Source organism: Lipophrys pholis, assembly GCF_963383615.2.
Source record: "Lipophrys pholis genome assembly, chromosome: 19".
Lineage (NCBI taxonomy): Eukaryota > Metazoa > Chordata > Actinopteri > Blenniiformes > Blenniidae > Lipophrys > Lipophrys pholis.
The window spans coordinates 5578305-5600220 of record NC_137647.1 but is presented as its reverse complement, the minus strand read 5'-3'; the positions used below and the strand labels follow the sequence as shown (position 1 = coordinate 5600220).

The window sequence follows — 21916 nt, the reverse complement described above, 5'->3', positions numbered from 1 at the left end:
AATGGAAGACTGTCGTTATGATTGTTTTGACCATCTCTGCATCATCACTTTTCTTCTTTTCCAGCATCCAATCAAAAATGATCACCCTGCTCACTCTTTGGCCTTTGGGACTGATGATGAGACTCCCTCTGAATGTTTGGGTAGAAACAGAGCATTTTCTATAATATACACTCTGGACAGGTCACTCACAGACACAATGTGGGAAATCTAGTGCCAAAAAAAGAAAATCAAGTTGAAACACATGATTTTTGAATGTGGGAGAAAACCCAGGCATGCACAGGGTGAACATGCAGACTCCACAGAAAAAGGCCTCCGATCTCAGATCTGAGCTGGAAGAATTCTCCTGAAATGATCAACCACTATACCACTGTGTGTCCACCTTTATGCATGTGGGGGAAAAAAAACACATGAAATGTAGCATAACTGGCACCTTTTACTAATATTTAGTAAGCAGTTGATTCGGTCTGTGACGCCCTTCTCTTTCATGCATTGTCATTTTTCAGGGAATACGTTCCTTGAGTGGCAGATTCAAACCTTTTCTGGAGGATTAAAGTGACGAGTCATTGCCGGCCGGCAACTTAACATCTTTTACTTTGTGCTGATTTTTGAGACACAATATTCTCTAAGGTGTTGAGGTGATCTTCTTGTTTTCTTCATGAGAGTGATATATTCAGTGCAGAAAGTACCAGGGGAATTAATTTAGAGTCCAATGAAAATACCAAAGGGTGTATCTAAAAGTAATGTTTTATGGTTTTTATCAGCTTATTTCCTATATATTCAGAGGTTAAGGTCTTGCATCTATGTGTGTGTGTGTGTGAGTGTGTGTGTATAAAGGGAAACATCCCTGTGAGCAGAAAGAAAAGAACCACACCTTCTGATTTAAGAGAATTCACTGTATAATAAAGTCATAAAAAACTGTGCAATTCATCTTGCTGTGACTAATACAATTGCATGTGACAAAGAGATTAGTCCGTTAAAGAATTTCAACAAATGCCATTTTACCATGTTTTTTACCCGACAGGAGAGTCCTGTTACGATATTAACTCATGAGAGACAAACCGTTTGATAAACATTGCAGCAGCTTCCCGTTCAGGCTTTGGCTTCATTGGACACAAACAAAATATTATATTTAGCCCTTTCTTTTATCTCCCATTAAGATATTGGAACAAAAACACACAAGGCAGTAAAGACAGGAAAACGCAAATAAAGTAACATACTTGGGACTGAAACAGTTTGCGCGTACAGTGAATTCAGAAAGGTTTTCTCTTGTCAATATAAACGTTGGGCCAAAAAGAAAAACTCATTGAAAACCGATTCAAAGCTTAAATGTGAGTTTAACACCAACCTTGTCTAAATTGTGGCTAAAACTAAAGGCGACAAAACTCGAAAAGGGGGTGAAAACCTTTCAAAATGTGCTGTAATAAAGCAAACAATTCAGGGAGTGAAGACCAAAAAAAAAAAAAAATAACTAAACAAAACCCCAAAACAGTTTGAACATTTAAACTCTGATCAGTCACGAGCCGTAAAGGTCAAGATGTGGTAGCGATCGATTAAACTGTTCACACTCATACAGCCGTGTGGACGTTAAAGCTACATACAATCTACCTGAGTGCTGAAGCTACCAAAAGGTGTGTTTTAGTTTCTCAGGGTTCAGCATTCACAAGTGTTGGTATCCAAACTTTTTTTTTTTTTTTTTTTAATGTAAGAATCGCCAAGAGTAACAATTCCTCTCTGCTCTTGAACTTGAAAAGGATGGACAAGTTTTCTTAGTGTTACTTGAATTTTTAGCCTCTTGTGATCATCAGGGACACATTTCCAGTGTCACTGTTACTCATAGGAAGAAAAAACAACCCACACACACACACACACAGTGTACACACACACAGTGTACACACACACAGTGTACACACACACAGTGTACACACACACAGTGTACACACACACACACACACACACACACACACACACACACACACACACACACACACACACACACACACACACACACACACGTTCAAAGTACCACTCAGACAGAAAATCTATTGGTTTTGGTCTACAGAAGGATGTCAGACAATCGGTCCTGCTTGAGCTGCAGCAGGCACAGATGGGTGGCTTGTTGTCGTTTTTTTTTGTTTTTTTTTAAACAGGCATCGGCAGAGACATCTTCCCTCTCCCTCGAAGCACTGCAGGGACACAAAGATTGAAAAAAAAAAAAGAAAAGAAAAGAGGAATCAAAGTCAGCATGGATTTTTATCTGCTGTCACCAAGTCTGATTTGGCTTCATTTTGCATTAATCGATTATTAAGAAGTTCTAAGAAATTCTGATTCCAAAAAAACCACATGAATATCGTAAAATAAACTTCTAACGGCACAGTACATTTGCGGTCAATCAACACATCAACTTAGAGAAAAATCTTTTACACTGAAAATTTGTAATTTTGACTTGAAAAGCATCATTTCATTTGTGTTTCCGCTTGAAGGAGTAAAGAATATTTGGTTTCTTCCTGTTAAAAATGACTGCGTTGTATGTGGCGCTATATAAATAAAGTTGAACAGAATTGAATTAAACTGAACATTGTTTGTCATTTATCCGCAAATGTTCGCGCCTGTGACAGTCTCTTTTGTTTCCAGGTGCACGCTCACAACTCTGCAGAGGGAATTAGTCCAATTATCATTTTTGCAGTTCTCACCAAACACTATTACAACACAAAACCTGCTAAACTAGAAAAAAACTGGACCAATTACAGGTTGCTGTGCAAAATAACCAAACAGCCCAGTTATTTACATTTTGGATGAACTCCGGTCAACTGTGCTGAAATTACTGAAACTAAAAACACCTAATAAACTTCAACTGTCGCAAGGATCGAGCTGAAAAACATCAACACAGACCTGTGATACATGTAAATTTCATCATTGTTGATGTTCTGAAAATGCACTAATGATTATTGATCATCTTTAAGTCGTTTTACAATGAAATGGAGAACAGTAAATCCAATCCCAGGCATGAAATTATCAAGGAGAGCGGTTTCCCTTCCTTGTGCCATGAGATTCCGTTTTCTTTCTTCGATTCGAGAGACTAGACAGAAATCAAAGATACAACTGGGGAGCCGGAGACTACCCCTCTTCTTTAAAAGAAATTTTTGAAAGTTATGAAAAATATTTTTATTTAATGCACTTGAGCTAAATGTATCGTGAAAATGTGGTATTCCTCACAAAAAACCCCACATTTATAAAGCACAGAAATGCTTTACAAATCTCCATCTCCCTTAAACTATGACATATATTCAAGCTTTGTTAGTTCAAATAGGTTGATGCTCCAATGTAGAGTCAGATCAAGAGGATCAAAGAGCCACTAGAAGGTTATTTGTCAGCCATTTTTATTTTCGCCAAGCAACATTGGGGAAAAAGGTTATGCCTTTGCCTGCATGTATTTATTTATTGCTTTCTATGCATGTTTTTTTTTTTTTTAAACCAATTTTTCGGCAAAAACTGTTAATCCGAATTGCATAAAATGTTCAGGGATGATTTGTAATCATCTGAGGACCGTTCGATCAGATTTTGGGACGAACTGTTTCCGAATAAATCCCCTATAAAACTGCGTAAAAGATGTCCCATACAAAGCGGACAGGAGAGGCACCTGATGGAGGAGATCAAAGATCAGCGGCTGTTGTTGCCATGGAGATGCTCCCTGCTCAGTGTTAACATAACTCGGTTACGCAAACAAACGTTCTAGTTCCATTTAAAGAACAGCTTATTGCTATTATTAATCTATATAAATCTATAACATTACAGATTGAATGACTTTATCATATGAACCGACGGTGCAATATTAAAGGTTGGAGGTTTCATGGGAACAGCCTTTATGGTTCATTACTATAATTGTTCTGGTAATATTTTAAAAACATTTGCTGCAGCTCAAGTAAAAACATGAAGAGCAACAATGGAAGACCTGTCCAGTGTAGATCCAGCGTTTACGATCCACGATAACCTCCACTCACCTCTGGTGACGTAAAGGTAGAAGAAATCGCAGTAGAAGATGGTCTGCACCACGCCGGACACCACTGCGATCTGGTCGAAGAAGCCCTCCGTGTGGTAGCGCCACACCCAGTTGGCGATGTAGAGGGCTCGGTAGAGGCCGAGGAAGAACAGGTAGTGGGTGGTGATGGACTCCGCTTCACCGGTCTTTGTAATCATAAAAAGCTGCGGCATTATCGCCACCGACTCCAGAAATATGGAGAAGGTCCACAGGATCTGCAAGGAATCGGGAGAAAACAACACAATAAATAGGCGTTATGATATTTAAAAAAAAAAAAAAAAGTTCTACGTGTGTGTATATTCTCGTGTACCTCCACTGGGGTGAAAGCGTAGTTCTCCAGGAAGGAGAGCCCGATGACGGGCACCAGCAGGAACTCCACCCGGAAGGTGTCGTGCTCCGAGTTGTAGGTGTTCTTAAACCTCATGTAGATCAAATACACGGTGGCATAGGACAGAGCCAGAAACACCACCTGAGAGCAGGAACCAAAAGCTTTTAGTGTTTAATGTCCTTTATTAGTGGAAAAGACTGAATTCTACTCACTGCCTGCGGAGAATTCCACTTTTTTTTTGTTGCTAAATCCAAAGACATTCTTAAAGTTAATTTCCAACTGAAAAGTTGTTTTAAAGTGTTTATCTTGGTGAGTAACCTGTTCTGGGTGTTGTCTGTCTTTTATCTGACCTGAAGCTGAGATAAAACGGCCACGTTTAAGAAGCAGGGTTGGATAACCATGATAAATGGTCTTTATTTGAATGCACCTAATTGTGTCTTTGCTGTTTCCCTATTTTTGGAGGATTGTTTCCTCACATTTCCTAAATTCATTTCGACAATGTCAACACTGTAGTTGAGATATATTATTGCACTATTTTTTTCTGTATATTGTCAAATCCTTGTAAAAAAAAAAAAAAATTTAAATACTGGATTCACTTTTGGACACAAATTGATTTTATACTTTGTCAATATTCTCAAAAAATTATACATTTGGGACTCGGACTTTGAAAAGAGTATAGAAGTGACTAATCTTTAATTAAAACTGCAGCGTTCAATTAATTCCAATGTGACATAAGGACAAAAAAACAGCAGTAATGCATGATCGACTGTCCTGCGATCTATACAGTGTATGTGCACGAGTACGAACATTTAGTTTGAGTGTTAAAATGAGTTGGATGCTCATACTTTAAAGTATTTGGGTCCTGCTTATGTCTGCTCATGTGGGAGGTGGAACAAGGCTTCAGATTCACCACTTCACGGGAGTGAATTCACCGTTTCTCCATCGATGCTGGACCAAAACTTACCTTCATAACTGTGTTGTAGGCAGAAATGAAGACCGTGAGCAGGTCCAGGTACCTGGTGGTGAACACCAGTGCAAACAGCACCTGTGACTTCCCAGAGATGCCTGTAGGTTAAAACAGAGATAATAATGCAGTTGAATAATTCATGATATGAATTCACAGGCATCAGCACAGTTGAGATTCCTTTAATGATGGAGATTTCTTTTTTTTTTTTTGCCATGAAGAGGTGGAGCAGGCATCAGTTAACTGTCAAACATTGCCACGTAGCTCGCACTTCCTGCAGGTACTCCTGTGCAAATACCTTGAACAATGCAGTCATCTTCAATCCACTGAGACACGGTTCCTTGGACTTTACTGCACAGCAGCATGCAATCAGCTGCAGTGTGTGTGTGTGTGTGTGTGTGTGTGTGTGTGTGTGTGTGTGTGTGTGTGTGTGTGTGTGTGTGTGTGTGTGTGTGTCTGTGTGTGTGTGTGAGAGAGAGAGAGAGAGAGAGAGAGACAGAGTTGTGTGATCCTACCAGCGCAGGACTTGGACTTCCATATCTTCAGCAGCAGGATGATGATCGCCACCAAATGTGACACGTCACCGGCCAGACGAAAGACATTCATGTTGTTAACGTTCCTCCTCAGACTGTAAACTTCACGAGACGGACTCCTCGCAGGCCTGGCGCGTCCGGGAAACACCGGGATGCGAAGAAACTCCGGGATCAGGGGGAATGAAAAAAGAAAGAAATGGAGACGTGCAGGAGCGGCGGGTCGGGAGGCGGCTCCGCGCGGCTCGGTGGTTTTCTTACCGAGAAAAAAACCTAAACAGTTTAAAAGGTAAACTCCTGAGACAGTTTCCAGGCTGCAGCAGGAGTTTCAGAGGAGGTGACGTGGCTGACAGCTCGAGCGCTCAAAAAAAAAAAATCAACGTGAAGCTCTAAATGACAAAAACAAACACATATCCGCTTCCGGGCCAGATTTTTCAAAATAAAGACATCCACTTCTGCTCCGGCTTTTTCAAAATAAAGACATCCGCGTCTGGTACGGGTTTTTCAAAGTAAAACGCACAAAGAGCAATAACAATTCTTGAGAGTGTAACCGGATGATGACGCAAGGAATGACATAGTTCAACCTCAGGTTTAACATTGATATTCAATGAAGTTTTATATCAACAGAAGTCGTCAGTGTTGCATTTTATGGCAAAACAAACAACAAAACTTTTTAAATACCTGACAAAAACCTTCATATTATTGGACAGCAGATGGCAGCAAAATATCTATCTATCTATCTATCTATCTATCTATCTATCTATCTATCTATCTATCTATCTATCTATCTATCTATCTATCTATCTATCTATCTATCTATCTATCTATCTATCTATCTATCTATCTTTCGGGAATAAAGAAAATAAAATAATGTTTATCTCAGGAAAAAAGGGGAAGAAAAGCACCTGTCCAAAATGGTCTCCAACTACATCTAAAATCTCTGAAAGTTCCCTTAATGTCTTTTTTCACAACAGTATTTATACCATATAACACAAGTAAAAAAAACAGCAACCCAAAAACAAACTACACTTGTATGTTGAGAGTAGCAGATATTGTTTTCCCCAGTCGATATGAAGTTGTTCAATAACTTAATGAAATAAAGCTTAATTCATTTGTTCATATAAAAAAATCATGGATATATTTATTGAATTCATATTTCAAACTATAACAAGTTGTCAATCATTCAAAATGAAGAGCAAATGCATGATGACAAACACTCATTTAAAATTTCATTGATTAAATGCAGATACGTATGAAGGAATACTAAATTATCATGTATTTGCCTCCCAATCAGATTTTTTACTAGCTTTCAGGCTCTTCCAAGCCACATCAATTGTCACCCCCCTGATTTTGACTTTGACAAAGCATTCACGCTCCTCTTCCCATCAACCATTTCCACCACCTCCACCTCCCTCTTTAGTGTAATCTACAAATTCAAGTTGAACGTTGGCATCACACACACACATCCAGCCCCCATCCTCATCCTCCTCCTACTTCTTTCTGCTGCAGTAAAGTCAGCACCTGAGATTACACAGGAAATGTTCTCAGCCCACTTTAGAGAACATGTGTGGTGGTGGAGAGAAATGAGGGGGCACCGCACATAAACAAGAGCAGTACACCGCTTTTTATACCCCTGAAGCACCCAGCGTGAGGATGAGCCTTTTCTGTCGTTGCTGGCTTGTAAGAGTTCAACTCTTCATGTTTGTCAGATCATTCGACCTGAGAAAGAAAATAATTAGTTCATCATAGTTTACAGTTTTTTAAGTTTTAGATATTAACCATGGGGATCAATTTGTGATTGTGGTTAAAAGAAAAAAATTTACTTCAAACACCAACTATTATTAACGACATGAGTTATTTTAGGCTAGTACATGACAACAAGGGTCTGGGGTAGATTTAGTCTAGTGCAAGTTACTGAAACCTTTGTCCTTGATTACAGTTACTTGGCTCCACTTAAGTATGAACATATGTCTTTCTGTTTTTCCTGTGATGGACTGTTGGGCTGTCCATGTCGTACACTACCTTCACCTACAGTGAGAATATCCCTCCCCATGACTCTGAATTGGATAAAACAGCATAGAATATGGATTTATTACAATTACTAGTTGCATAATGTTACTTTTTCAAAAGGTATTGCATTACTTAAAAGTTACTGAAAACAAAAGCAAGAAGAAAAGCGAAAATGTAATTTGTAAATGTTACTTTTGAGCCCAGGATCTGTTATAACAAACCCTCACTACAGTGTCACTTCCTGTGTTTGTGTTGCAGCAATAAGAGCTCCATCATGAAACAGCAGAGACGTGTAACCAGTTGATATGATTTTCTTTTAAAGCAAAAGCTAAAAGATATCTGAGACATTGACAACACATATCAAAAAAGTTAGAAATGTCCGCGGTCTCTCCTACAGGTACGGTAGAGGACATCACCTGGACAGAGCTGACTTATACGTAGGCGGCCATAATGAGTGTGTGCTAAGCAAAAGGTTATGGGATCTAATCTGACACCCAGGCCTGATTAGTAGCTATTTATACGCACACACAGTCTGCTCTGCTCTGCAGAGGTCTGTCTGCCTGGTCATCCTCTCCTCAGATGATCCGCTGTGTGTTTGAATGTCAGATCAACCTGTCAGCGAAACCCTCAATCTCCTTTTACTCCCATCACACAAAGGCCCTAATTTCTCCTTTTCAAATCTCTGGTTGCGGCCAGTCATTTGGAGTGTCGCTGCGCTTAAACCCACCGACACTCAGTGGAAAAGGCTCCCATCAGGTCTGACACTATTGTGGGTAAAGGCTTCTATTATCTTTGAGACGAGTTTTAAGGTAATTATCAGGTATGTTTTAGGAAGTTGTGCAAAGTTCAAATGACTGAAAAGATGTTTTGTTTTTGTTTTTTTAGATTTAATTGAGCATATAAGATTCAGTTACAGCTTTCTGCACACATGCTTTCTACTCAGCAGAAAAGACTTCAGACATTTATCAGAGTAAAATAAACTAAAACATTAAATATGAATGTTCAGATATGGAGATCTAAACCTGTGATGGTTAAGGACAATTTGGATGCAGTGCTCATTTTGGTTTGAGAGGAATAAAAGGCCAGATAGTTTTTTATAGTGAAAAGATCCTTTGGTTTCTGTCAGGTTGGACTATTTCCCATGAAGTTTGCATGTTCTCCACTTTATATAAGTGGGTACAGCAATTTCCTCCCACAGTTCAACAACATAACTGGTCTCTTCAGATTGCCAACATGTGTAAATGTGTGTGATCGTCCATCTCTGTTTTTGACCTTGATGAGATTGTCTCTAGTGCCCTGTGATATTAAGTTAAAGAAAACAATGATCTTTCTGGCTACATGACGTGTTGCCACGTCTGACTGACCCTAGAAAAGGATCTTTTAGAATACCTGTTGCTCCCCATCTTTTCTCAAAACACATGTCTCTGGTTGATTTCATTCCTGCTGCTTTCCAGCAGCACTGTAGCTCCATCCGCCCCCACGGGCCTCCTTTATCATTTGGAATGAAACAACACCCACATTTCTATTCAGAAGAAGAGGTTTTGAAAGGAGAAAGCCCCCCCCCCCCCTGTTCGATCATTTAGATTGGAAAAAAGAAGAACAAGAGGCAGGCCGAGGGAGAGGAGCTGTGAGGGGGAAGTTTTCAGTTTCCATAGAAACAGCTCTGCTTTGGACAGTTGTGTGTTAAAAGTTTGATGAGCAAATCTCTTTGTATTGAGAACCAGTGAGAATGGGTAATTTTTCATTTATCTGATGTGGAAACTTAAATAAATATATACAAACAAATAATACTTTTATCACAGGTGGAAAAGCAAAGACCTCTTGTGTGGATGTGTATTTATTTCTTAAGATGGGGACAAAAAACAACAAAACAAAGTTTCAAGGATGGCAAATATGAACTAATTTGAACAATAAACTTAAATGCACAGATCAAAACAAAACAGATTCCATTTTCAAAAGCTGTATTTACTCAAAGTCCAAGCAATTAAAAACAGTCAAACAAGCAGAGGTATCAGCCAAAACTCCAGCAGAACCCTAAATAACAGTTCAGAGTATTGTCCTGAAATATTATGTCAGCGTGAGGTAGAAGACAGCTCTTTAAATAGCTGAGTTACTGAATGATGTGCAGGTGAAGCAAAGATTGGAGGAAAACTAACTCAAACAGGAAGTAAATTAAAACACACACAAGTGCCACAAAATGAGTCAAATTTCGCAAAGCTGCGTGACAAAACAAATGAAATGAACCCAAATGTGTTATTTTCAACTCCTGACATGTTTTCTATGTTCCACTGTGAATAATTAAATGTTCCCTTCCTCTCTTATGTGTTGAATGAAAAGTATTGTTTTCTTGAACTAGAGCTTCTTTGTGTAAGCTCCAAAAAGTTAATAACACTCTAAAACAATCATTCTGCCTTTCAGAAAAAATAAATACAACCCCAATCTAGCAGTAATCTAAACAGAAAGTATATACTTATGTCCATTTATAAAGAATAAAATAATATTCTGGAATAACGCTCTAATTATTCTGAATAAGCAGATGTAAACAAAGTCACATGTCCAACCTAATATTGATGTTGAAAATAAAGCAGTCATATACACCCTCTTCATAAAGACAAATAATCCAAAGGCAACAAAAAAGATGGAGAAGAAAATGTTCAGTTTATGTGCCAAAATCAGCCCACGAGTGGCTCAATTCCAGCCTGCAGTATGACCTTGTGAAGTGAAAAATGTACACCGAAAATTAAACATTTACTTTTAAAGTAACCCCAGTTTCTGATGTATTCAAAGAGAATATATCTTGTGCAAATGTAGAACATGACTTTTGGACACATCACTGTATTTTGCATCAAGAAGCTTCACTAAAAATGGAAGAAATTTGAAAATGCACATTATTTTACCAATTTGATCACATTGTTTCCAAATATATCTATTTAATGTAGTTTATTTTCATGATATACTCAATCCTATCTGAACTCAAACTAATGAAAACATTGATTTTTTTTCTTTTTTTAAGGTTATTATTCTATTTTTTACTTGGTTGGCCCACTCGAGACAAATTCTGACCTAAGAGAAGTGTGACGCCACCGGACTAAAGTCGCTATCTTCACCTATGTCATTGTCTAACCATGTAAAAATTTTATATTTCTTTAATAGTACTTCACAACACATTGTAATTTATTTTTCACCACATTAATATACAATCAGTCTGAAACTAGAACAGTGTCACTGTGAAGGTGAAAGGGTGTCCCATCGTGTGCCCCTTGTGGAACGAGCACAGGAAGTGAGAGGAAGTACCACTGCCACATCACTGCACTTTAACTTAGAGAGCAATTCAACAGCGGATGACGCAGGAAAAAAACCCCGTTGCTGCACATTTCCAAACCCTTAAGTTGTACATTTACTGTAATCTTGCAAGGTGATGTAGTTTCCAGCTCTGATTGCCACATCGCACTTATTGTCTCCCACCTGTTGCCATTTCTGTTGTTCCTTGAACAGAGTTGGATGAGAAATCATGACTCAAACAAGTTCCTGTTCACGTACGTGGACCCGTCAGGCGTTATTCAACACCTACACATGCTTAGAGTGCACAAAGAAGTGGCAGCCTCACTCCACACTCATTTCCTCCGCTTTTCCTCTCTTTGTTTATGTATTATCTCCTCTCTCCTCTCCTCTCCCTCCCTCTGGACCAATGCTCTGCAGTGGGAAGATTGACACAGCGGTTTCAGCTCAGGGTGTGCGAGTACACACCAGGCGGTGCGTACAGACGGGATTATTATCAGCAAAGGAGGCACCGGAGGACAATTAAGGATTAATAGAGAGAGGCAACAAGGATAAAACAACAAATAAGCCATGGAGGAGAAATTAGAGGAAAAAGCTAAAAGAACAGGATGAAGAAAAAGGATCAAACGCACGACATGAATCCAAGGATGTGGGAACATTTTCCTGGACAGTGAAAGTGGATTTTGAACAGTGTAGTAGTGTTACACGTATTGAATTACTTCATATTACACCCAAGTGAGAGAAAACAACAACTAATCTACATGGTGAGTATAATTTGTAAGTAAATACTATTTCAGGATCAGATGTGCACTGAAAAAAGTTCTTTGAAAGAATTTTGAACGCATTATTTTGGCAACTTCTCAAGATTTTAGGATCAGTTTCAGTTTAAACTTGTTTCTTTATTTGTACAGAGTTTCTCTCTCTCTTTTTTTTTTCCTAAAAGAGATTGTGCTCCCAAAAAAAGCACTGCGTCATATATACTGAAGCCCAGGCATCATGGAAACAACTGTGTGTCAGTACGATTAAGAGGACAGTCAAATAATCAATCAAATATATGAATCAGGGGCAAAATAGACTCTGAGAGAATAACATTGTTTCGTTGCATCTTGGCAGGCCACATGTAGTATTTGGATATTTCTCCTTTTTTAAAAACAAATTTGAAAAAATTAAAAAAATCAATAACTCTGACTTTTGAGGTCTCTTAGATCTCTTATAAACTTATCATAAAATGTTAAGTTTATAGTTTAGCAACAAATAAAAGCTTTGGAGTCCTTTCACTGTTGTCTAATGATGAAAAAGCCATCTTTGACAAAAACCTGTTATTGAAAACAAATGATTTCAGTGCAAAACAACTCCGGCATCACACAAGTCATCATATTTTGGTTTGTATAAGGCACAAATGAATTGTGGAGGGGCATCCTATTGATCTGTTTTGCTTTGGATGCGTCACTCTGACCTAGTTTATGGTGACGGCCCTAAATGCCTTTTCAGAACCAGTCAGGAAATCAGCATCAGTTCAGAAGGTGAAACAAAAACACTAAAAATCTTTATGCTCCACAAAACGTGACAGTGTCCCTAATATAATGTAGTGTAATATGTGTTAATCTAGTGTGGCTGGACGGCAGATTATGAGTGAACTCCAGCTGATAAACTGTCTGCTTGGGTGAAGGAAGGTTTTCTGATCTGAAATGGCAGAAGAGGAAGAATGTGAAATAAGATTTCATTGTGAAAAAGGATGACATTAACTGTCAGATGAGATTTTAGCTTTTGCATATCTGCAGGACGGAGTGTGTCCATTGACCCTTCATCCCAGCAGCTGTCAAGCCTTTCAATTAAATAATAATAATAATAATAATAATAATAATAATAATAATAATAATAATAATAATAATAATAATAATAATAATAATAATAATAATAATGCAATCAACAATCTGTAACTGACTCACAGAATCTGCTGGCAAAGATTAAAGTGGATGAAAAACAAAATAAAACCTGAAATGAAGCCAAAATGGAGGTTGTCTGGGATGAATTGGAAGCGTGGGAATCGTTCTCTTCTCAGCTGACTGCCTCCCTGTGGGCTGGCTCGTGATGGACAGAGGTGAGAGCAGGGTTTTATTGATTAGCTTTCACGTCCTATTAAAAAGATTTACAAGGGGAGCAGACGGAAGGAGAGCGTGAAATGATTTTGATCAGGTGAACATAAACTGAATGATAATGTTAATGAGTCTTTCATAATTAACACTAATTTTACCAGAGGGCACCTCGTCACACTGGAGACCAATGAAATATTACACATGGATATTTAGCAATTTCCTGTTTATTTGGGAACTTAAAACACTCTGTTCATCACCAGTGAGGCTTTGTTTTTTTTTTTAATCAGTGATTGTAGTGTATATAGAAAGGTCATTTTGCATAATTACTCCTCTGGATGAGAGATCAGTCAGATCATATCTGGAGGTGTCATTTCCTTCTCTGGTGGGTATTTTAGTGGGTGTGACCAGACAGGATATAAAAGCTTTGGGGAAAGTGAAAAGTTTCACTCTGCTTTCTTCAGTTTGGACAGTACCACATTCAAAATCCAAGAATTCATCAAAGTGAATATTCAATCCTAATGAAATGGTTGGTGACTCTACAACTCTATAAAGTCTGTATGTGTACAAGCACAATCATCCATTCTTCTATCTTCCATACCCACTTCATCCCGATTTAATTCCGTATGGTCACTTAACATGTATCACTTAGATATTTACTCCCAACTTCAATTGGTTATTCATTTAAACTGGAAGATTTCAAAAGTTCAAAACTTAAAATTTCTTGTTTCATTTGACATAAATACAATCCTGTAAAAACACTCTATTAAATCTCTATTAAATTTCTCCGAACGTCCTTCATGCTATCGCCGACTCTTTCAATGATGTTACAGATGATCTTGAATCGGATAAAAAAAATCAGAAATAGAGAAGATTGTAAAAAAAATGAAGTTTTTGAAAATTTAAAAAATCTGTTTCTGTCAATCACAACATTATCTTGTCCATGCATGAGCATTAATTCAGTAATAAAATATGGAGCTAAAGCAAACAATAAAAGCTTTTGCTCTATGACCTACGTGTTTTTTAACATCATCTAAAAAGTCCCACTTGTCACTTGTTCAAACCCATTTAAAAGCCTTTAAAATCAGATGTAATTGTTGTGCTGCTGGCCTTCCACCTTCTCTCCCTGCACCGGTCGCCTCCCTCCTCTCTGACTCATGTTAGAAGAGCACTTATTACTGCGTGTTCGCCCCTCCACACCTCCGTACCTCCGATGACTCTCTCCACTTCTCTCTGTCTCCCAAATGCCACGGGAGACGGGTTCCTATGGAAACCAGCGTCAGAGAGAGTCCCTTGTTTTTACCTGGTGACATTAACCGGTTGGTATTGTGTGAGTTTTGTCTCTGCAGCGTCACACAGGGTACCCGCACTCATCCTGGACTCCTGTTCAGTGCGGCTCATGAACCGTCGCCACCAGGAGGGGAAACTTTAGCGATGAGTTTGAATGAAAAGTCACGGACACCTGTGTGGAGACACATGAGAAAATGTTATCACACATTTAAATACATGAAAGTGCCTCAGGTGACACAGGTGATCTTTCGTCCCTGATTTTCAACAGGTAACTAGTCTCGCATAGTTGTGAGCAAAGACACAAAAAGCACATCAAAAACTGTGCGGAACATTCGTGAATAGTGTGCTATGACTTTTGTTAATGTTTTTGCAAACTGCTTCTGAAAAAAAGTCATTAAAAAGTTGCAGATAACTTCCCATACAAAGCGGATGGGAGAGGCACCACAAGTTATAAATGGAAACACCTTTGATGACAGTGAAGATGAGAGGCGGGCACACAAAATTCCCTCTGAAATGTTCTGGCTTGGTGAATGTCGCCATTGTAGCTGCATGAGGAGCATCCTCCTATTCATGCACGTAACAATCCGATTGGTCTTTTCTTTAGCTGTCTTGGCCTCGACTCCCATTCCCATCGGGGAGAGCTGATGTTTGGAAGCAGGGCAGAGTCTGGCCTCTCATCGCGGCCCTTTACCAGTGACTGTTGGTGGTGCCATGGGAACAAATCGATCCAACAGGTGAGGAAGACGTCACTGTACTTCATCTGTGAGGTTGCTTATCAGGCTGGATTTCAAAGAGCTGATTTCAATAAATGTGCTTTATGTGATCTTAGACTTTAGACACAATTTTATATCTATTCTTTAAAATCAATTTGTATTATTTGATTATCTGAGCTGTATCCTTTTGAAATTCCCGTCTCGTCTTGAAGCCTGACCTGTTCTAAAGGCTCTTGTACATTTGGCTCGGCAGGGTGAGTCAGCCAGCTCAGGGATATTTACAGCAAACAGATCCTGAGAAAGGCCAAGGCCACCCGACACTGTCCTGACTGGCTGTGGACAAAAGGTTCTGTGCCTCAGACACCTAATTCAGGATGTAGTGTCTGGTTTATTTACGTAGTTCTTTTCGTTAATGTGTCAATCAAAAATGAAATTGACCACCAAAAGAAAACTAAAAACTTGTTTTAAAATCATGCATCCCAGGAGTTCTGTGAAGTTTGGACGAAAACACACCTGAAAGAGTAAAAAGCTGTAACCACAAATTCAAAGGAAACTAATTTACTGTATATATATATATATATATATATATATATATATATATCATTTTTATTTATTTCATGCTGCTAAACCCAGTTTGTCACCTTCCCTCATACATGTTATGGTATAATAGTGTTTTGTCTTATGTTTGTGTGAAGTAGCTTTCTGTATATTGTTTTAATAAGGTGTTTGTATAAAAAAAACTCCAGGACACAATAAAATGAACACAGTGATTAGCATTGAATCAAATCAAATCTCCTTGAGTTTAATGGGTGAGAGGATATTTACAATTAGTTACACATGAATGAGAGTCAGAGTCTGCAAAATGTGTTGTCTGACTGATGCTGACTCAGATATAATCCTATAATCTGTGATGACACGAATCCTTCTCATAAAGCTAAACTGAACTCACCTTCCTCACTGGTAATCCTCCATGTAAAGGAGAGAGAGGGGAAGGTTGGTCTAATACACTGATTTGACAGAGAGTTTGATCATTTTCAGTAGAAAGTGTTTTGAAATTGGTTAAATTTGCATAATTACGTCCCTGGATGATTTATGAAAATTCCAAATGATCCCTTTGTGAGAGGGTGAATTATATCTGAGTGGCCTTTGTTCTTTTTTCCTCACTAAGATAACAATAATAACTGACAAGCTTTTGGATGTGGTTACTTAAATGCGTCCATTGTTTCAATTCTCCCTCTGACAGGTACAGCAATGTGTCTGACATCTTACAAGACGAAAGGCAGAAGATCTCTAGTTTAGGACTCCGTAACGGACACCCTTCGCCCAAATTTAGACTGCACGCGCCCTGCATCTCCGAAGCAGAAGATAGTAGGAGGAGGTCAGGAGCCTCCGCTATCCTGCCCAGGGAAGAAGGAGATATGAACAACTACAATGGGAAGATTCTGACAAGGGGCTCCAACCAAGTACGGAGCCGCTTTGTTAAGAAAAATGGACAATGCAACGTCGTGTTCGGTAACATGGAAGAAAGGAGGCAGCGCTACCTGGCCGATATCTTCACCACCTGTGTGGACATCCGCTGGAGATACCTGATGCTCATATTCTGCGCCAGCTTTCTGGTCTCTTGGCTATTTTTTGGTATCATCTTTTTCAGTGTCTCGTTTGCCCATGGCGACTTTGACACGCCGCCCACGCTGAAAGGTGACGGGCTGGGAGGTCTGCATGGAGCCACCGCTGGAGGGCAAAGGATACCCTGCATACTTCATGTCCAGGGGTTTGTGGGGGCGCTCCTGTTCTCCATGGAGACCCAGACCACTATTGGTTACGGCTGGCGCTGCGTTACCGAGGAGTGTCCTGTCGCCGTGATAACGGTGGTGGTACAGTCCATCGTAGGGTGCATCATTGACTCTTTCATGATTGGCACCATCATGGCTAAGATGGCGCGGCCAAAGAAGAGGAACCAGACCCTCATGTTCTCCAAAAACGCGGTCATCTCCTTACGTGATGGGAAGCTCTGTCTCATGTGGAGGGTGGGCAACCTGCGAAGGAGCCACATTGTGGAAGCTCATGTCCGAGCGCAGCTCATACGCTCATACGTGACAGCCGAGGGCGAGTTCATCCCTTTGGAGCAGATGGACCTCAATGTGGGCTACGACGAGGGCACGGACCGGGTGTTCCTGGTATCTCCGCTGGTTATAGTCCATGAGATAGACAAAGACAGCCCCTTGTACACTATTAGCCGAGCAGACCTGGAGGCAGATGACTTTGAGATCATTGTGATTCTGGAGGGGATGGTGGAGGCCACAGCCATGACCACCCAGTTCCGCAGCTCCTACCTCGCCAGAGAGATCTTCTGGGGTCACAGGTTCGAGCCTGTCATTTATGAGGACAGGGACCGCTACAAAGTAGACTACTCTCGCTTTCATAAGACCTATGAGGTGCCATCCACGCCTCATCTCAGCGCCAAAGAGCTCGACGAGGCCGCAAGTCGGCCCTCTTCCGCTGCGTCGCCTGTTTCTGCGTGCCGGTCCGCAAAAGACTTTGTCCCCCATTCGCTGGGCGCCTTCTGCTACGAGAACGAGGTGGTGCTCAGCTGCGGGGAGGAAGAAGAAGACATATTTGACTCCTCACAGATCGTTGGAAAGGAGAGGGCTGAGGAAAGAAGGACTTCAGTGACAGGTGACTTCCCAAATATGTTTCACGACACAGCGACCATCAACTCAGGCAGCCACAACGTCATGTGTGTTTTGGACATGGACAACAACCAGATGGAGTTCGACATCCTACAGACTGCCATTCCTCTTGACCCAGTGACTTATAAGAGTGAACAAGAGAAAGGCTGATCTCCTTTATCACTCCTCTTTCAACCTAAAAAACTGGAGCTGATGAGAATTACTGGTGATCTGTTCAGCTCTGGTCTGTGTGTACAGAAGCTGAAACCTCCTTTGCCTTTCCAGTGTTGTTTTGCAGGTGTATGTATTCTCCTTTCTTCTCACAGTGGTTAGAAATAGAGATGAATTAAGATTAGATATTTCAAAGTAACTTTAGAGAGAGGTGAAATCACTCGCTGATTCAGCAGCACGAGAAAATAAACACAGTGACGACAAGCTTTTAGCTCCTTTTCGTTATGATTTCATTATCAAAGGAAAGCACAATGACATTATAGTTTAGACACTTGAGTCACGTTTTATGCCGTATCCACACATTTTACATAGTTTGAAATGATCTGTTATTGATGTATAAATGTTACAAGCAATAGTAAGTCTGATGTAACATCTTTCTTGCCAATTGTCAGTTTTTGTAGATGCATACAAAAGGATTTCCATTGGAGATTTTGCATACTGTTCATGGGTCATCCTGCCTGCAGTCTTGATGCTAGAAAGTCAGTTTAGTTAGTCTCTTCTAACCTCCACCCTTCACTTTGTGGAGTACTGAGTGCAAGTGGAACAAGATTTGGCAGTGTAGTACCAGCAAGGTCATTCTAAGTGCAAAGAGTGGATTTGTTTTTCCTGATTGTGATAACTGAAAAATGTATGGATCTTTTCCGTTGCTGATTCCTTAAAGAATTGCTGCATTTATCTAGTTATTTGCTGAGAATATTTATTTATTTTTTGGTGCATTTAGTGCAATTAGTATGCATTTTGGAAAAATAGAGCTTGAATTTAGTTGATGGTTACGTTTTCCATGTTTCTTTCTTGGTTTGTTTCTTGTGGAGGTTTCAACCTGTGATACCAGAAAAAACACTGAGGGGTGGCTTCAACTCATGATTGTGCAGTGGCTGCCACTAAATTATTGCTGTAAACTGGGAAACTTACCAGTTGGGAAATCTCCACTTTCTTGTGGCATGACTAACAAGTCATTTTGAAATGATGCATGTGAAGTCCACAATATGGACTACACTAATAATCTTAAAAAAAAAAAAAACAACAACTACAACATTGCAACATTTTGATTCTCAACTAATGAAGTCTATAACAAAGTTGTTTTTTTGCAGACTGCCTCATTAAAATATATTTGTTGAGTCCTCAAGGTTTTTTTTTCCAATTGCACATTTCTGACTTTGGAAGCATTTATGTATACCTTTCCAATTTAGAAGTCATGACTTTACCAAGTTCTTATTACTCCCGAAGCTTTAAACTGAGCCATCACACTGTAATAATGAAGCAGTCTGTAGGCTGACTTGTTGTCTGTGACAATGGAAGCTGGTGTGAATCCGCTGTGAAGCACAACAGGAAACAAAAGGGATGAAGATCGTCTGTGCAGTATCTGGAAATGTGCAATACGTTGTTGGGTTTGGACGAGCGTAAACTGTATGTGGTTGTTAAAAGCTCTGGACTCAGTTGATTGAATGTCAGGAGACATTAACAAGAAGCTGCCTGTTTTCCGTACAACTAAGATATAAATGTCACATGAAATAAATCAGTCTGATCATCAAGAAATCATGTATATAAAGTTGTGTTATGATTTGATTTTATTCTGTTTAAAATCATTTTGCCCCTGATTTAGGTGAAACGTTTCTGGCTGGAGCCTGTTGCACCTCATGGTGCTGCAACTGACTATTGTTCTTTTTTGAATTTTTATTTCATATATTTCGCTGATCATGCTGCTCGAGCAGGTACTTTTTCTTTTATCTACGTGAAAGAAAGAGTTTGTGAACATCAGAGCCTCAAGTTTTCTCTAGTATAAGATTCCACCATTTGCATTGTAAGTTCCCAGGAATACATTCAGCTTATGTGAACAGTATTACCGTCATATATACTCTGCCAGCCCAAAATAAAACCCTATATTAGGGTTTACTCTACATCCTGTGATTTTGAGACCTTCAACACAAACACACCTAATTCCAAATAAATGGTTGCAGAGCTGTTATGTGCAGTATGACGTTAATCCGTGGCACTGCATCATGTTCCTGATATCGAAATGTACACTTTTCAAAATGGTATGTAAATAAAATTAGTATCGGTAGTGGAAGTAAAACATTATCGTGATACAAATCTAAAGTGTAGTTCTCTGAATAAACTCAGTGAAATTATCTTTTTTTAAACAGTATTTTGGACATTACCATAGGTTTTCTGATAAATCATATCTATCATTTCCCATATTATGCAAAATGCATAATGGTGATTCAGTAAGTCATCACTTTTCAGGCTACAATGTTCAATAATTTTAGTGCACGTTGTAAAACTTAATATCCAGCATTATGAGTCAAAATCCCTCCATGGTGCCCTATATTAGTAATAACTATATATCTGACTGACTTTTTATTATACAGGTGACCAATTCTAGTAATTGACAATTTTCCTTTCTTATGGTTCATTTTATTACCAATAATTTCCTTTCAACTTCTGTGAGACTGAACTACAAATGTGAAAATATGCAACATTTGGCTGGCAATGTATGACTTAATGTTGGTTTTTCATTGTATAGATAGACTTCACCATGGTAGTAGAAGGAGCTTAAACTGAAAAGAAAGGTTTTCTTTCTTGCAAAGTCTTCCTGCTTTGTGTAAATGAAACAATTTTGCTTTGAGCTTGGAGATGAACTGGGCAAATGATCTGAAATGAAGTATGCCGATAAAGATTTTGTAAAAGAAAGACTGAATTACAAAGCACTTTATTCTTCCTTGTACACCTTTTGATGTTGCAAATAAATATTTATATAAATCTTGTTGTTTCTCCGTATGATGGCTTTGTTGAGATGAAAGATAAAAGATGAACTACAGACAGCCATGACTCTGTGGGGCCACTAGATGCCTCTGCAGTCATTTCTACTAGAGACAGTGGATCTTTCCCTCCCTCCAGCAGGTCCAAAACATGAAACTACATTCAAAATAAAGCCGAGTCTAAATCTATAAATGTTTTGGATAAACAAAAGAAAGAGGAAAAACAGAACATTTCTCTCCCATGGGAAAATGTAGGATGACTTTTAAGTGCAATCTTTTTTTTAAATTTGAGAATGAGCAGACTTTTTCCTCCGAAGGACATTGCAGTGGGTGTGGCAGCTCACAAGAGATGCCTTAATGGTGCCAGAGAGCCTGAGGCATCATCACATGCCATTCCTCTTTATTAGCAGTGTGGAAAACAAAAATGCTCGAATGGGAACATGTGGCATCTTCGTCCTGAAGATAAATCACCAAAAAATTAGATGTTTTGATGCAAAATTGTAAAGTATATTTGAACACTGAATGGATTATGTGAAAGTTAAGATCTCTGAACAGGTTGTATCCTTCAGATGATATCGGCTGAAGCTTGAAATAAACTGTTAATAATTCCCACGTGAAAGCTATCAGAAAGAGGGAGAAATATTCTTCTCATAATCAAATGTATTTGAGAATAAAAATGTGTGCAATTTGATGGACGGGTGACCTGTCCAGGTTGTATGTTGCTTTTGCTCATATCAGCAGCAGCACCGTCCCACGACCTTAAGTTGGATGAAACAAGATAAAAGATTAATAGATATATAGCACTGTGGTCCCGAGTAGAAGTTTCCTCACAGTCTTGCCTCGTGCAGTGATTATTCCTGTCACCTCAAATCACAGGTTTGGGACCTGACTGAGCTTTGGATTTAGGTTGCTGGCTTTCAGTGTTGCAGCAACCTCGGCTGTTATTCTAATTATGTGGCTAAAACATGAATAGCAGATGAATAGATGGATTTTGGGCTCTGTTCCCTATAGTCC

The 21916-nt window shown here is 39.2% G+C and overlaps 2 protein-coding genes across 2 annotated transcripts; one reads left to right on the top strand and one right to left on the bottom strand.

Moving 5' to 3' along the window:
• Positions 1-1663: 1663 nt before the first annotated feature.
• Positions 1664-6274, bottom strand: kdelr3 (KDEL endoplasmic reticulum protein retention receptor 3). The gene is made up of 5 exons (XM_080487586.1): positions 5844-6274; positions 5329-5429; positions 4347-4505; positions 3999-4251; positions 1664-2183 (listed from the first exon to the last, which is right to left on the bottom strand). Exons 1-5 carry the CDS (start codon positions 5932-5934, stop codon positions 2140-2142), a joined length of 648 nt encoding a protein of 215 aa, XP_080343712.1. The 5' UTR covers positions 5935-6274; the 3' UTR covers positions 1664-2139.
• A 5306-nt stretch (positions 6275-11580) lies between these two features.
• On the top strand, positions 11581-20906 carry kcnj4 (potassium inwardly rectifying channel subfamily J member 4). The gene is made up of 3 exons (XM_080487583.1): positions 11581-11911; positions 15135-15264; positions 16487-20906. Exons 2-3 carry the CDS (start codon positions 15242-15244, stop codon positions 18081-18083), a joined length of 1620 nt encoding a protein of 539 aa, XP_080343709.1. The 5' UTR covers positions 11581-11911; positions 15135-15241; the 3' UTR covers positions 18084-20906.
• The last annotated feature ends 1010 nt before the right edge of the window (positions 20907-21916 follow it).

What these genes read in the sequence shown, in the direction of transcription:
- kdelr3 (XM_080487586.1), bottom strand. Translation starts at nt 5,934, where the DNA reads ATGAATGTCTTTCGTCTGGCCGGTGACGTGTCACATTTGGTGGCGATC. An exon ending in CCTACAACACAGTTATGAAG is followed by an intron (nt 4,506 to 5,328) that starts GTAAGTTTTGGT and finishes TCCTGCTCTCAG; the next exon opens with GTGGTGTTTCTGGCTCTGTC. An exon ending in ACGCTTTCACCCCAGTGGAG is followed by an intron (nt 4,252 to 4,346) that starts GTACACGAGAAT and finishes GATTCCTTGCAG; the next exon opens with ATCCTGTGGACCTTCTCCAT.
- kcnj4 (XM_080487583.1), top strand. Translation starts at nt 15,242, where the DNA reads ATGGGAACAAATCGATCCAACAG. An exon ending in GGAACAAATCGATCCAACAG is followed by an intron (nt 15,265 to 16,486) that starts GTGAGGAAGACG and finishes TCCCTCTGACAG; the next exon opens with GTACAGCAATGTGTCTGACA.